This window comes from Nerophis lumbriciformis, linkage group LG17, assembly GCF_033978685.3.
Source record: "Nerophis lumbriciformis linkage group LG17, RoL_Nlum_v2.1, whole genome shotgun sequence".
NCBI lineage: Eukaryota > Metazoa > Chordata > Actinopteri > Syngnathiformes > Syngnathidae > Nerophis > Nerophis lumbriciformis.
The window spans coordinates 9,724,311-9,741,000 of NC_084564.2; the positions used below are offsets into that span (position 1 = coordinate 9,724,311).

The 16,690-nt window shown below is 28.3% G+C and overlaps 1 protein-coding gene across 3 annotated transcripts in view; it reads left to right on the forward strand.

Annotated features, from left to right (window-relative positions):
- The window catches only part of cadm2b (cell adhesion molecule 2b), a 227,814-nt gene that overhangs the window by 196,633 nt on the left and 14,491 nt on the right, over positions 1-16,690 (forward strand). For all 3 annotated transcript variants that reach the window (XM_061972403.1, XM_061972405.1, XM_061972406.1), the window contains 4 exons: positions 2,638-2,790; positions 11,738-11,875; positions 15,192-15,350; positions 15,523-15,613. In XM_061972403.1, the coding sequence (XP_061828387.1) occupies positions 2,638-2,790; positions 11,738-11,875; positions 15,192-15,350; positions 15,523-15,613 (541 nt within the window). The remainder of the gene's footprint in view (positions 1-2,637; positions 2,791-11,737; positions 11,876-15,191; positions 15,351-15,522; positions 15,614-16,690) is intronic.

Genomic DNA, 16,690 nt, shown 5'->3' on the forward strand with positions numbered 1-16,690 from the left:
AATAACAACAATAATAAAAAACAATGATAATAACAATAATAAAAACATAATAAAAACAACAATATTAATAACCATAACAATAATAACAATAACAATACTAATAAAAACAACAATAATAACAATAATAAAATAGCAATTTTAATAACCATAACAATAATGCAAAAAACAATACAATTAAAAACAATAATAAAAACAACAATAATAAGAATAATAAAATAATATGAATAATAATACTAAAAATAACAACTATAATAATAATAAAAAATAATAACAATGATAATAACAACACTAATAACAATTATAAAAAACAATGATAATAACAATAATAATAACAACACTAATAATAGCAACAACAAAAAACAATGATAATAACAATAATAAATACATAATAAAAACAACAATAATAATAACCATAACAATAATACAAATAACAATACTAATAAAAACAACAATAATTACAATAATAAAATAACAATAATAATAACCACAACAATAATACAAATAACAATACAAATAAAAACAACAATAATAAGAATAATAAAATACTAAAAATAATAATACTAAAAATAACAACAATAATAATAAATAATAACAATAATAATAACACTAATAATAACAATAATAAAAAACAATGATAATAACAATAATAATAACAATAATAAATACATAATAAAAACAACAATAATAATAACCATAACAATAATAACCATAACAATAATAAAAATAACAATAATAACCATAACAATAATACAAATAACAATACAAACAAAAACAATAATTTAAAAATGACAATAAGAATAATAAAATAATAATACTAAAAATAACAACAATACTAATAATTTAAAAATAATAACAATTATAATAACACTAATAATAACAATAATAAAAAACAATGATAATAACAATAATAAATACATAATAAAAACAACAATAATAATACCCATAACAATAATAACAATAACAATACTAAAATAACAATAATAATAATAATAATAATAACAATAATAATAACCATAACAATAATACAAATAACAATACAAATAAAAACAACAATAATAAGAATAATAAAATAATAATACTAAAAATAACAACAACAATAATAACAATAAGAATAAATAACAACAACAACAACAATGTCAATAATAAAAATAACAACAATATTATTAACAATAACATTTATTTAAATAACAACATGGTTTTACCTGAGGTAACCATGGCAACAAGCAGGGCCACGTTTCTGGTCAAATTGAATCTTCAAACAGAATTGTATTTGAAATGTCAACTTAGTCAAATATCAGATCAGGTCATATAACTTTTTATTGTTTTTTTTTATGTAATCATGTAGTATTAAGATGCGTATGTTTGTTGATTTTTTATGTCTTTATGTTGTTTACATTTCAAAGAGCACATTTTCCAGTTAAGAGCCTTTGAGATTGTATTGCAAATAATATTTGTAATGATTTTATTTACAGTATCTCTGTATCGATCCGTTGTGGTGAAGAAGGAGCTGAGCCAGAAGGCAAAGCTCTCGATTTACCGGTCGATCTACGTTCCCATCCTCACCTATGGTCATGAGCTTTGGGTCATGACCGAAAGGACAAGATCACGGGTACAAGCGGCCGAAATGAGTTTCCTCCGCCGGGTGGCGGGGCTCTCCCTTAGAGATAGGGTGAGAAGCTCTGCCATCCGGGGGGAGCTCAAAGTAAAGCCGCTGCTCCTCCATATCGAGAGGAGCCAGATGAGGTGGTTCGGGCATCTGGTCAGGATGCCACCCGAACGCCTCCCTCGGGAGGTGTTTCGGGCACGTCCGACCGGTAGGAGGCCACGGGGAAGACCCAGGACACGTTGGGAAGACTATGTCTCCCGGCTGGCCTGGGAACGCCTCGGGATCCACCGGGAGGAGCTGGACGAAGTGGCTGGGGAGAGGGAAGTCTGGGCTTCCCTGCTTAGGCTGCTGCCCCCGCGACCCGACCTCGGATAAGCGGAAGAAGATGGATGGATGGATGGATGGATGATCTCTCCACTTATTCATGTGTGTCATCAAAACGGTTTTTTTATATATTTAAAAAAAATCAAAAATGTAATTAGATATTTTGCAGAAATATTCACAGATAAGTTATGAATTTTTATTAATGCCTTTTATTGTTTCGGTCATACAGTATTTTAAAGAGCGTAAACATTTTTACGTTGTTGTCGTTTTTGTAAAAAAAAATGTAAACAAATATTTTTGAAATTATTAATAATACAACCAAAAGTAATTTTCTGCTATTCTTTTTAAAAAAATTACTAAGGGTAGGGATCAGTAATTTCTTAAACTGCAATATATTTTTATGTTTTTTAATTTTATTTGTATACTTACAGATGAGTTAGATTGTTTTGGTTACATTGTATTTTAAGAAAATATTGTATTTATTATCATTTGATGTATGGAGCAAGAACCCTGTTGTTTTTATGTTAGTGGAACTGAGCTGGCAGTTTTTACAGATCTTTTTGCACGACTTATCATAGTGTCAGCTGCGTCGCCATGGCAACGCTGGAAGAGTGAAAATCAACAAATGTCGAAATCTTGTTTGAAATATTCCTGCTTGCATTTTGTTGTCGTTATTGTTGTTGTTTACGCTGTGGTTCCTGTTGCAGCTCTGCGCGACAACCGGATCGAGTTGGTGCGTGCGTCCTGGCAGGAACTGACCATCCGCATCAGCAACGTGAGCCTGGCGGACGAGGGCCAGTACACGTGCTCGCTCTTCACCATGCCCGTCAAAACCACCAAGGCCTTCCTCACCGTCTTAGGTCAGCGCCCCTCTTTGCCACTGCCATCCCGCAGGTGGCGCTAGCGTGCGCTCTGCAAACGCATGCCAGCGCCCTCTGCTGGATCTGCTGAGTCATCGCCCAAACAATGTACTTTTTGTGCTAAAAAAACTGATTAGATGCTAATTGATTGATTGGTTAATTTGCATATCTTCCTGACACATCTTCCATGTCAGCATGGTGGTTTATAAGCACAACCCTTTTTAAATATTCACACTTCAGCTACATTATATTTTTGCCTTTCTATGTGTGATACTTTTTAGCGTAAAAATTCAACTTCATGTTTGTAATAATAATTTTATTCTCGTAATATTTAGCTTTTTTTTCCACGTGCATTTTTTTTTCCTTATAATATTCAGACTCAACTTCAAACTTGTTTACTTTTTTACTTAGAAAATGATGCAAAGGTTTCTAATATTAAGACTAGCCTCATAATATTTTTTTCTTTGTAAAATTCTGACTTTTTTCTTTGTAATATTCACACTTAAGTTTCATAATATTTTGCCTTCTTTCTCGTGTGGTCGATTTTTTTAGCATAACATTTCAACTTTATTTTTATATCATCTCATATTGAACATTTTTCCTTGTAAAATAGTCTTCTTTTTTTTTACTTGTAATATTCAGACTCAATTTCAAACTTGTTTCCTTTTTTTTCATTGAAAATTATGATATTTTTTCTTGTAATATTAAGACTAGCCTCATAATATTTTTTTCTTATAAAATTAATTAATCTGGTATTTTTTCTGCTTTTATTCTTGTAAAATTCTGCCTTTTTTCCTTGTAATATTCACATTCAAGCTTCAAAATATTTTGCCTTCTTTCTCGTGTGGTCGATTTTTTTAGCATAACATTTCAACTTTATTTTTATATCATTTCATATTGAACATTTTTCCTTGTAAAATAGTCTTTTTTTTACTTGTAGTATTCAGACTAAATTTCAAACTTGTTTCTTTTGTTTTCATTGAAAATTATGATATTTTTTTCTTGTAATATTAAGACTAGCCTCATAATATTTTTTTCTTATAAAATAATTATTTTGGTATTTTTTATGCTTTTATTCTTGTAAAATTCAGCCTTTTTTCCTTGTAATATTCACACTTAAGCTTCATAATATGTTGCCTTCTTTCTTGTGTGGTCGATTATTTTAGCATAAAATTTCAACTTTATTTTTGTAACATTTTATTTTAGTCTCGTAATATTGAAAATGTTTTCTTGTAAAATAGTCTTATTTTACTTGTAATATTCAGACTCAACTTCAAACTCGTTTTCTTTTTTTTTTAATTGAAAATTATAATAATTTTACTTGTAATATTAAGACTAGCCTCGTAATATTTTTTTCTTGTAAAACTTTTATCCGGATTTTTTTCCTGATAACAAAGTGTTGACTTTAGGGGAAAAAAATGTGACGAGTCATAATTTTACAAGAATTAAGACAAAATATCATGAGACTGAAAATATTATATTACAAGAATAAAGTCAGAATTCTGTCAGGGGAAAAAAAGCAAACTGTTTTGAAGTTAAAGTCCGAAAAAAGGAGAAAGAAAAAATAATCCAAAAAAAGTTTTAATTTGACGAGAAAAAGACAACATTTTAGGAATCTTAAATCTGAATTTTACAAAAGTAAAAAGGCTTTTATTCTTGTAAAATTTTGCCTTTTTTTAAAAATAATATTCACACTTAAGCTTCATAATATTTTGCCTTCTTTTTTGTGTGGTCGATTATTTTAGCATAAAATTTCAACTTTATTTTTGTAACATTTCATTTTAGTCTCGTAATATTGAAAATGTTTTCTTGTAAAATAGTCTTTTTTTACTTGTAATATTCAGACTCAACTTCAAACTCGTTTCCTTTTTTTTTTCATTAAAAATGATGAAAATTTTACTTGTAATATTAAGACTAGCCTTGTAATATTTTTTTCTTGTAAAACTTGTATCCGGATTTTTTTCCTGATAACAAGGTGTTGACTTCAGGGGGAAAAAATGTGACGAGTCATCATTTTAGAAGAATTAAGACAAAATATCATGAGACTGAAAATATTGTATTACAAGAATAAAGTCAGAATTCTGTCAGGGGAAAAAAAGGCAAAATGTTTTGAAGTCAAAGTCGGAAAAAAGGAGGAAGAAAAAATAATCCAAAAAAGGTTTTAATTTGACGAGAAAAAGGCAACATTTTAGGAATCTTAAATCTGAATTTTGCAAAAGTAAAAAGGCTTTTATTCTTGTAAAATTCAGCCTTTTTTCCTTGTAATATTCACACTTAAGCTTCATAATATTTTGCCTTCTTTCTCGTGTGGTCGATTATTTTAGCATAAAATTTAATTAAATTTTATTTTTGTAACATTTCATTTTAGTCTCGTAATATTGAAAATGTTTACTTGTAAAATAGTCTTTTTTTACTTGTAATATTCAGACTCAACTTCAAACTCATTTTCTTTTTTTTTTCATTAAAAATTATGACAATTTTACTTGTAATATTAAGACTAGCCTCGTAATATTTTTTTCTTGTAAAACTTTTATCCGGATTTTTTTCCTGATAACAAAGTGTTGACTTTAGGGGAAAAAATGTGACGAGTCATCATTTTACAAAAATTAAAACAAAATATCATGAGACTGAAAATATTATATTACAAGAATAAAGTCAGAATTCTGTCAGGGGAAAAAAGGCAAACTGTTTTGAAGTTAAAGTCCAAAAAAAGGAGAAAGAAAAAATAATTAAAAAAAAGTTTTAATTTGACGAGAAAAAGGCAACATTTTAGGAATCTTAAATCTGAATTTTACAAAAGTAAAAAGGCTTTTATTCTTGTAAAATTCTGCCTTTTTCCCTTGTAATATTCACACTTAAGCTTCATAATATTTTGCCTTCTTTTTTGTGTGGTCGATTATTTTAGCATAACATTTCAACTTTATTTTTGTAACATTTCATTTTAGTCTCGTAATATTGAAAATGTTTTCTTGTAAAATAGTCTTTTTTTACTTGTAATATTCAGACTCAACTTCAAACTCGTTTCCTTTTTTTTTCATTAAAAATTATGAAAATTTTACTTGTAATATTAAGACTAGCCTCGTAATATTTTTTTCTTGTAAAACTTGTATCCGGATTTTTTTCCTGATAACAAAGTGTTGACTTTAGGGGGGGGAAATGTGACGAGTCATCATTTTACAAGAATTAAGACAAAATATCATGAACCTGAAAATATTATATTACAAGAATAAAGTCTGAATTCTGTCAGGGGAAAAAAAGGCAAACTGTTTTGAAGTTAAAGTCCGAAAAAATAATCCAAAAAAAGTTTTAGTTTGACGAGAAAAAGGCAACATTTTAGGAATCTTAAATCTGAATTTTACAAAAGTAAAAAGGCTTTTATTCTTGTAAAATTCTGCCTTTTTCCCTTGTAATATTCACACTTAAGCTTCATAATATTTTGCCTTCTTTTTTGTGTGGTCGATTATTTTAGCATAACATTTCAACTTTATTTTTGTAACATTTCATTTTAGTCTCGTAATATTGAAAATGTTTTCTTGTAAAATAGTCTTTTTTTACTTGTAATATTCAGACTCAACTTCAAACTTGTTTTCTTTTTTTTTCATTGAAAATTATGATAATTTTACTTGTAATATTAAGACTAGCCTCGTAATATTTTTTTCTTGTAAAACTTTTATCCGGATTTTTTTCCTGATAACAAAGTGTTGACTTTAGGGGAAAAAAATGTGACGAGTCATCATTTTACAAGAATTAAGACAAAATATCGTGAGACTGAAAATATTATATTACAAGAATAAAGTCAGAATTCTGTCAGGGGGAAAAAAGCAAACTGTTTTGAAGTTAAAGTCCGATAAAAAGAGAAAGAAAAATAATTTAAAAAAAGTTTTAATTTGACGAGAAAAAGACAACATTTTAGGAATCTTAAATCTGAATTTTACAAAAGTAAAAAGGCTTTTATTCTTGTAAAATTCTGCCTTTTTTGCTTATAATATTCACACTTAAGCTTCATAATATTTTGCCTTCTTTTTTGTGTGGTCGATTATTTTAGCATAAAATTTCCACTTTATTTTTGTAACATTTCATTTTAGTCTCGTAATATTGAAAATGTTTTCTTGTAAAATAGTCTTATTTTACTTGTAATATTCAGACTCAACTTCAAACTCGATTTCTTTTTTTTTCATTGAAAATTATGATAATTTTACATGTAATATTAAGACTAGCCTCGTAATATTTTTTTCTTGTAAAACTTTTATCCGGATTTTTTTCCTGATAACAAAGTGTTGACATTAGGGGAAAAAAATGTGACGAGTCATCATTTTACAAGAATAAAGACAAAATATCATGAAACTGAAATATTATATTACAAGAATAAAGTCCGAATTCTGTCAGGGGAAAAAAAGGCAAAATGCTTTGTAGTTAAAGTCCGAAAAAAGGAGAAAGTAAAAATAATCAAAAAAAAGTTTTAATTTGACGAGAAAAAGGCAACATTTTAGGAATCTTAAATCTGAATTTTACAAAAGTAAAAAGGCTTTTATTCTTGTAAAATTCTGCCTTTTTTCCTTGTAATATTCACACTTAAGCTTCAAAATATTTTGCCTTCTTTCTTGTGTGGTCGATTATTTTAGCATAAAATGTCAACTTTATTTTTGTAACATTTCATTTTAGTCTCGTAATATTGAAAATGTTTTCTTGTAAAATAGTCTTTTTTTACTTGTAATATTCAGACTCAACTTCAAACTCGTTTTCTTTTTTTTTTCATTGAAAATTATGATCATTTTACTTGTAATATTAAGATTAGCCTTGTAATATTTTTTTCTTGTAAAACTTTTATCCGGATTTTTTTCCTGATAACAAAGTGTTGACTTGAGGAGAAAAAAATGTGACGAGTGATAATTTTACAAGAATTAAGACAAAATATCATGAAACTGAAAATATTATATTACAAGAATAAAGTCAGAATTCTGTCAGGGGAAAAAAAGCAAACTGTTTTGAAGTTAAAGTCCGAAAAAAGGAGAAAGAAAAAATAATCCAAAAAAAGTTTTAATTTGACGAGAAAAAGGCAACATTTTAGGAATCTTAAATCTGAATTTTACAAAAGTAAAAAGGCTTTTATTCTTGTAAAATTCTGCCTTTTTTCCTTGTAATATTCACACTTAAGCTTCATAATATGTTGCCTTCTTTCTTGTGTGGTCGATTATTTTAGCATAAAATTTCAACTTTATTTTTGTAACATTTTATTTTAGTCTCGTAATATTGAAAATGTTTTCTTGTAAAATAGTCTTATTTTACTTGTAATATTCAGACTCAACTTCAAACTCGTTTTCTTTTTTTTTTAATTGAAAATTATAATAATTTTACTTGTAATATTAAGACTAGCCTCGTAATATTTTTTTCTTGTAAAACTTTTATCCGGATTTTTTTCCTGATAACAAAGTGTTGACTTTAGGGGAAAAAAATGTGACGAGTCATCATTTTACAAGAATTAAGACAAAATATCATGAGACTGAAAATATCATATTACAAGAATAAAGTCAGAATTCTGTCAGGGGAAAAAAAGCAAACTGTTTTGAAGTTAAAGTCCGAAAAAAAGGAGAAAGAAAAAATAATTAAAAAAAAGTTTTAATTTGACGAGAAAAAGGCAACATTTTAGGAATCTTAAATCTGAATTTTACAAAAGTAAAAAGGCTTTTATTCTTGTAAAATTCTGCCTTTTTCCCTTGTAATATTCACACTTAAGCTTCATAATATTTTGCCTTCTTTTTTGTGTGGTCGATTATTTTAGCATAACATTTCAACTTTATTTTTGTAACATTTCATTTTAGTCTCGTAATATTGAAAATGTTTTCTTGTAAAATAGTCTTTTTTTACTTGTAATATTCAGACTCAACTTCAAACTCGTTTCCTTTTTTTTTCATTAAAAATTATGAAAATTTTACTTGTAATATTAAGACTAGCCTCGTAATATTTTTTTCTTGTAAAACTTGTATCTGGATTTTTTTTCCTGATAACAAAGTGTTGACTTTAGGGGAAAAAAATGTGACGAGTCATCATTTTAGAAGAATTAAGACAAAATATCATGAGACTGAAAATATTGTATTACAAGAATAAAGTCAGAATTCTGTCAGGGGGAAAAAAAGGCAAAATGTTTTGAAGTCAAAGTCGGAAAAAAGGAGAAAGAAAAAATAATCCACAAAAAGTTTTAATTTTACAAGAAAAAGGCAACATTTTAGGAATCTTAAATCTGAATTTTGCAAAAGTAAAAAGGCTTTTATTCTTGTAAAATTCTGCCTTTTTTCCTTGTAATATTCACACTTAAGCTTCATAATATTTTGCCTTCTTTTTTTGTGTGGTCGATTATTTTAGCATAAAATTTCAACTTTATTTTTGTAACATTTCATTTTAGTCTCGTAATATTGAAAATGTTTTCTTGTAAAATAGTCTTTTTTTACTTGTAATATTCAGACTCAACTTCAAACTCGTTTCCTTTTTTTTTCATTAAAAATTATGAAAATTTTACTTGTAATATTAAGACTAGCCTCGTAATATTTTTTTCTTGTAAAACTTTTATCCAGATTTTTTTCCTGATAACAAAGTGTTGACTTTAGGGGAAAAAAATGTGACGAGTCATCATTTTACAAGAATTAAGACAAAATATCATGAACCTGAAAATATTATATTACAAGAATAAAGTCAGAATTCTGTCAGGGGAAAAAAAGGCAAAATGTTTTGAAGTCAAAGTCGAAAAAAAGGAGAAAGAAAAAATCATCCAAAAAAAGTTTTAATTTGATGAGAAAGAGACAACATTTTAGGAATCTTAAATCTGAATTTTACAAAAGTAAAAAGGCTTTTATTCTTGTAAAATTCTGCCTTTTTTCCTTGTAATATTCACACTTAAGCTTCATAATATTTTGCCTTCTTTTTTTGTGTGGTCGATTATTTTAGCATAAAATTTCAACTTTATTTTTGTAACATTTCATTTTAGTCTCGTAATATTGAAAATGTTTTCTTGTAAAATAGTCTTTTTTTACTTGTAATATTCAGACTCAACTTCAAACTCGTTTTCTTTTTTTTTTTATTGAAAATTATGATAATTTTACTTGTAATATTAAGACTAGCCTCGTAATATTTTTTTCTTGTAAAACTTTTATCCGGATTTTTTTCCTGATAACAAAGTGTTGACTTTATGGGAAAAAAATGTGACGAGTCATAATTTTACAAGAATTCAAACAAAATATCATGAGACTGAAAATATTATATTACAAGAATAAAGTCCGAATTCTGTCAGGGGAAAAAAAGGCAAAATGCTTTGTAGTTAAAGTCCGAAAAAAGGAGAAAGAAAAAATTATCAAAAAAAAGTTTTAATTTGACTAGAAAAAGGCAACATTTTAGGAATCTTAAATCTGAATTTTACAAAAGTAAAAAGGCTTTTATTCTTGTAAAATTCTGCCTTTTTTCCTTGTAATATTCACACTTAAGCTTCATAATATTTTGCCTTCTTTCTTTTGTGGTCGATTATTTTAGCATAAAATTTCAACTTTATTTTTGTAACATTTCATTTTAGTCTCGTAATATTGAAATTTTTTTCTTGTAAAATAGTCTTTTTTTTACTTGTAATATTCAGACTCAACTTCAAACTCGTTTTCTTTTCTTTTTTCATTGAAAATTATGATAATTTTACTTGTAATATTAAGACTAGCCTGGTAATATTTTTTTCTTGTAAAACTTTTATCCGGATTTTTTTCCTGATAACAAAGTGTTGACTTGAGGGGAAAAAAATGTGACGAGTCATCATTTTACAAGAATTAAGACAAAATATCATGAAACTGAAAATATTATATTACAAGAATAAAGTTCGAATTCTGTCAGGGGAAAAAAAGGCAAAATGTTTTGAAGTCAAAGTCGGAAAAAAGGAGAAAGAAAAAATAATCCAAAAAAAGTTTTAATTTCACAAGAAAAAGGCAACATTTTAGGAATCTTAAATCTGAATTTTACAATAAAGAAAATTTCAAGTTGCCAGCTAAAAAAGGCAAAATATTTTAGGTTAGTCTTAATATTAAAAAAAGAAATTATCTAAATTTTCCAATTAAAAAATGCAAACAATTTTGACGCTTAAGTCTGAATATTGCAAGGTAAAAAAAACATAATTTTATAAGAAAAAAAGCTCAATATTACGAGACTAAAAATGACATGTTAGAAAAATCAAGTTAAATTTTTGCGGTAAGAACATTTATCATGCAAGTAAAAAGGCAAAATATTTTAGGTTAGTCTAAATAATACAAAAAATATCTAAGTTTTCCCCCAAAAAATGCAAACAAGTTTGAATTTGAATTTGAATGTTACAAAGGAAAAAAATGTCATTTTACAACAATAAGTTCAATATCACGAGACTAAAAAGGACATGTTAGAAAAATCAAGTTGAATTTTTACGCTAAGAAAATGTTGTCACACAAGTAAAAAGGCAAAATATTATAGGTTAGTGTTGATATTACAAACAAATATCTACATTTTCCAAGTAAAAAAAACAAAACTATTTTGAAGCTTGAGTCTGAATATTACAAAAGAAAAAAACATAATTTTACAAGAAAAAAAAAAAAAAGCTAAATATTACGAGACTAAAAATTACAGTTAAAGAAATCTAGTTAATATTTTACGCTGAAAGACTGTATCACGCAAGTAAAAAGGAAAAATATTATAGGTTAGTCTGAATATTACAAAAATTATCACAAAAAAATAAAAAAATATCATCATATTTTTATGAGTCATCATAAAAGCGCCAATGAGTTTGTTGTGAACAACAATACGATAACACACAGGACTTTCACACCAATTTTATAGCGCATGCAGAGCTACAGAAATGCCGAGCCCTCATCACAGGTCCAATGACAACTGCTGACGAATGAATAAAGTGTTGACTGTCACAATCTGTATGAATGATATATTTTCCTGCCAGGAGTACCACAGCGGCCCGAGATCACCGGCTTCACTCGACCCGCCTTGGAGGACGAAGTCATCGCTCTCACTTGCACCACCTCGGGCAGCAAGCCTGCCGCCCACCTCAGGTGGTTCAGGAACGACAAGGAAGTACAAGGTACGCCTTTTTCAAAGAATACTACTGCAAGTAATACTCACTTAGAAATACCAACTATAGAAGTTGTACCATCTAAAACAGGTACTAAGTAGTATAAAGTACTACTCAGTAATACTTACTCAGAAATACCATCTACAGTTAGTTGTACCATCTAAAACACATATTAAGTAGTATAAAGTACTACTCAGTAATACTTACTTAGAAATACCATCTACAGTTAGTTATACCATCTAAAACACATATTAAGTAGTATAAAGTACTACTCAGTAATATTTACTCAGAAATACAAACTAAAGTAAGTTATACCATCTAAAACACATATTAAGTAGTATAAAGTACTACTCAGTAATACTTACTCAGAAAAATCAACTACAGTAAGTTGTACCATCTAAAACACGTACTAAGTAGTATAAAGTTCTACTCAGTAATACTTACTCAAAATTACCAACTACAGAAGAAGTTTGTATTTTTTTCTGATGTGTTCGGTTTATTCAAAAAAGAAACAATATTTTAAGTGTTAATTGTGATTTAAAACAAAGATAAAATATTATGGGACTTAAGTATAATTTTCCAAGATTTTGAAACTTAAGTTTGAATATTACCGGAAAAAAAGGCTGAATTTTACAAAAATAATATAAAAAAAAATATTAAAAAAAGTCAGAATATTACAAAACAAATATATATGTTTTTTATAGAAAAAGAAAAATATTATGAAGCTAAAGTCTGAATATTATAAAACAAATATACATATTTTTTTATAGAAAAATAAAAATATTATGAAGTTAAAGTCTGAATATTAAAATAAATTGTTATGGTGAAAAATACATAATATTACAAAAATAAATATCATAATTTTCACACAAAAAAATCTAAACGTAAGTCTGAATATTACAATAAAAACTAAGTTTAACAAAACGTCAGAATATTACAAAAGAAATATATGTTTTTTATGGAAACATTTTAATATAAAACTAATGTCAGAATATTACAATAAATGATTATGGTGAAAAATACTTAATATTAGAAGAAGAAATATCATAATTTTCTAAATAAATAAAATCAAAACCTAAGTCTGAGTATTACAATAAAATCTTCAATAAAAACAAAGTTTAGCAAAAAGTCTGAATATTACAAAACAAATATATATATTTTTATGGAAAAAATTAATATTATGAAGCTAATGTCAGAATATAAATAATAAATAATAAATGGGTTGTACTTGTATAGCGCTTTTCTACCTTCAAGGTACTCAAAGCGCTTTGACACTACTTCCACATTTACCCATTCACACACACATTCACACACTGATGGATGGAGCTGCCATGCAAGGCGCTAACCAGCACCCATCAGGAGCAAGGGTGAAGTGTCTTGCTCAGGACACAACGGACATGACGAGGTTGGTACTAGGTGGGGATTGAACCAGGGACCCTCGGGTTGCGCACGGCCACTCTCCCACTGCGCCACGCCGTCCCTATTACAATCAATCATTAAGGCGAAAAATACAAAGAAGAAATATCATAATTTTCAAAATTTAAAAAAAAGGGAAAAAAATTTAAAGTATCAAAATATTACAAGAAAAAAAGAAAATAATTCAAAACTTAAGTCTGAATATTAAAAATCAACATTCAGATTCAAATTCAAACTCATGTCCTTTTTTTCATTAAACATTTTGATAATTTTTCTCGAATTAAAACTACCCTCATAAAACTTTTTTTCTTATAAAATTCAATGTTTTTGCCTTTTATTCTTGTAAAAATAATATTGTTTTCTTGTAAAATTCCCACTTTAGACTCGTATTTTGTCAGCTTTTATTCTTGTAAAAATAATATTGTTTTCTTGTAAAATTCCCACTTAAGACTCGTATTTTGTCAGCTTTTATTCTTGTAAAATTCTGACTTTTTTTCCTTGTAATATTCACACTTAAGCTTCATAATATTTTGCCTTCTTTCTCGTGTGGTCGATTTTCTTTTAGCGTAAACATTTAATTTTTGTATCGTTTCGTCTTTTTCTATTTCAATTTTTTTTGTAAAATACTCTTTTTTACTTGTAAATTTCAGACTCAACTTCCAAATCGTTTCCTTTTATTTTCATTGAAAATTTTGATAATTTTACTAAAATTCAAACTACCCTCCATAAAAAAAAATATTCTTTTTTGTAAAATTCAAGGTTTTTGCCTTTATTCTTGTAAAAATCATACTTCTTTCCTTGTAAAATTCAGACCTAAGCTTCATAATATTTTTGTATTGTATTTTTTGTATGTTCAAATTTGGGGGGGGTGGATTTATTTTGTTAATGAAACAAAAACATGTTTATTTAGAAATTGCTAATACAATTACATTGTGTGTATGAAATATAATACATTCACACGTCCCCTATTAAAAATAAAAATGTAAAGGTATAGAATAAAAACATAAAAGTTGTAATAAAAATCAGCGATGAAGTGAAGTTGCAAACTTACTCTAAGGATTATTTGATATTTGTGATTTTTTTTAAGATTGGTAATTTTAAAGCCATATTTTAAGTAAAGTAATTTTTGTGATTTCCATCCATCCATCCATCCATTTTCTACCGCTTATTCCCTTCGGGGTTGCGGGGGGTGCTGGAGCCTATTTCAGCTACAATCGGGCGGAAGGCGGGGTACACTCTGGACAAGTCGCCACCTCATCGCAGGGCCAACACAGATAGACAGACAACATTCACACACTAGGGCCAATTTAGTGTTGCCAATCAACCTATCTCTGCATGTCTTTTTGTGATTAAAAAAAAAAAAATGTTAAATGAGAAAGTGAGAATTTTTTTAATAAAGTTAAATAAATAAGATAATATAACAATATTTAAAATAAAATGTGTGTAATCTGTTATGTGTTAGAAGCACCAGAATAATGTTGTATTTTTTTTTCTTTGTGACAAAAGTTTTTGAATTGCATTATTAAATTGAGATGAAATGATTTCACCATGGACACAAATGCTGTAATATTAAAGTAAAAAAGTATAAAAAGTGAACCATTGCATCTATCAGTGTTTTTTATTCATGCATTTATTTATTTATTTTATTTATTTATTTATTTGTGCATTGTTTGTCTCTGAAAACTAAATTGAGATGTATTTGCAACTAAGACCTGGAATAAAAAATGTGAAATATTATCAATGTATTCATATGAGACCAAAGTTATTTTAAACCATATTAGATTAAAATATACTCTATCGAAATAATTGTAATGTGAATTTTCGTAATTTCAAGTTTTTTTGTTTGTTGCAATATAATTCATACTACCATTATTATTATTATTATTTTAATGACATTTGATGTCCTCAGGCTCCATGGAGGTGACGCCCAGGGGGAAATCCTTCCTGGTGACGAGCAGCTTGTACTTCCAGGTGCAGCGAGGGGACGACGGCGTGGCCTACACCTGCATGGTGGAGCACGGCTCTCTCAACAACCCCTACATGACCACCGAAGTCCTGGAGGTCCACTGTGAGGGCACACACACACACTTACACACATTTATACGCACACAAAAATGGATTATGTGGCGGATTAGCAGCGAGCAGGAAGTGAGATTACAGGTGTGAGCGCAGGTTTAGCGTGCAGGTAAAGGATTAGCATCAAAGCTTGCTGTCCAATCTGCTGCGTTGGTTTTTTGCAGACGCTCCTCGTGTGGAAATCAGACGTTCCATGAGCGTCCCCCAGGAGGGACACTACTTCAAACTGGAGTGCTTCTCCCGAGGAAACCCCATGTGAGTCAGAAGGCTACACCTTTTTGTGCTGACCTTTCACCGCAACACAACAATATTTTACATATTTGCATCCATTGTAGTTTTTTGTTGTTGTTGTTGTTGCAAAAATGATGTACGGAAATGTGCTGGTTGGTGAATTCATGGTAAAGCAAGAAAGCTATTGGTTTTGAAAGAAAACATCCTGACTAGCTGAGGTCAAAGGTGCACTGCAAAAACTGAAATCTAAGTAAGATGAAATATGTCAAATAAGGGTGATATTTGCTTATTTTCTGTCTGATAAGATAAGCAGATTTTAAGTTAGAGTGTTTTACTTGTTTTAAGTGGTCCTAAATGATCTCAGTAAGATATTACAGCTTGTTGCTGAGATTTGATGACCTATATTGAGTAAAACATGCTTGAAACTGGAATATCAACTGTTGCAAAGCTGTGTCATCAACACTCACAAGTATAAAACTGCTTTTTTAAAGTAATCATTTCTTATTTCAAGCATGAAAAAAAAAAAAATCATGATTTTGACACAATTGTGTCTCATAATTAAAACAGATGACAGCCAAATGGACTTTGCTGTTTTATTTTCAATGAAACAATAGAAAATAGGTACTCATATAGTAGTACAGTTGGCACGGTACAGTAAACTGACAGTTAATATTTAAACATTTGACATTTCTAACTATTTTGAACAGAAATAGTTCATGCACATTCAGGTAAATTCCTCAAAATTACACTAAAAAAATTTTTGGCCGGGGGCCAGGCTGTATATATGCGCACTAATTGACTGAAAGAGCACGCACTTGGCGCGATGATGTCATGTTATCCATGGAAAAATGCATTTTTAGACAATATGATTTGCCTGACCAAGCGGTTGCTTCCTTGCCTTTCCATTAGGAACAATAAATTAGTTTCAGTGTAAGTTTGCTGGTTTCAAGAAATGTAATGCCGAGCACATATCTTTATGTCAAGATAATGGCACTAGCATTTACTTCATTTAAGAATATTTTTCAACATATTGAGCAAAAAGGTCTCTTTTTTTTTTCTACCAAGAAAAGTGCACTTATTAGTGAGAATATACTTATTTTA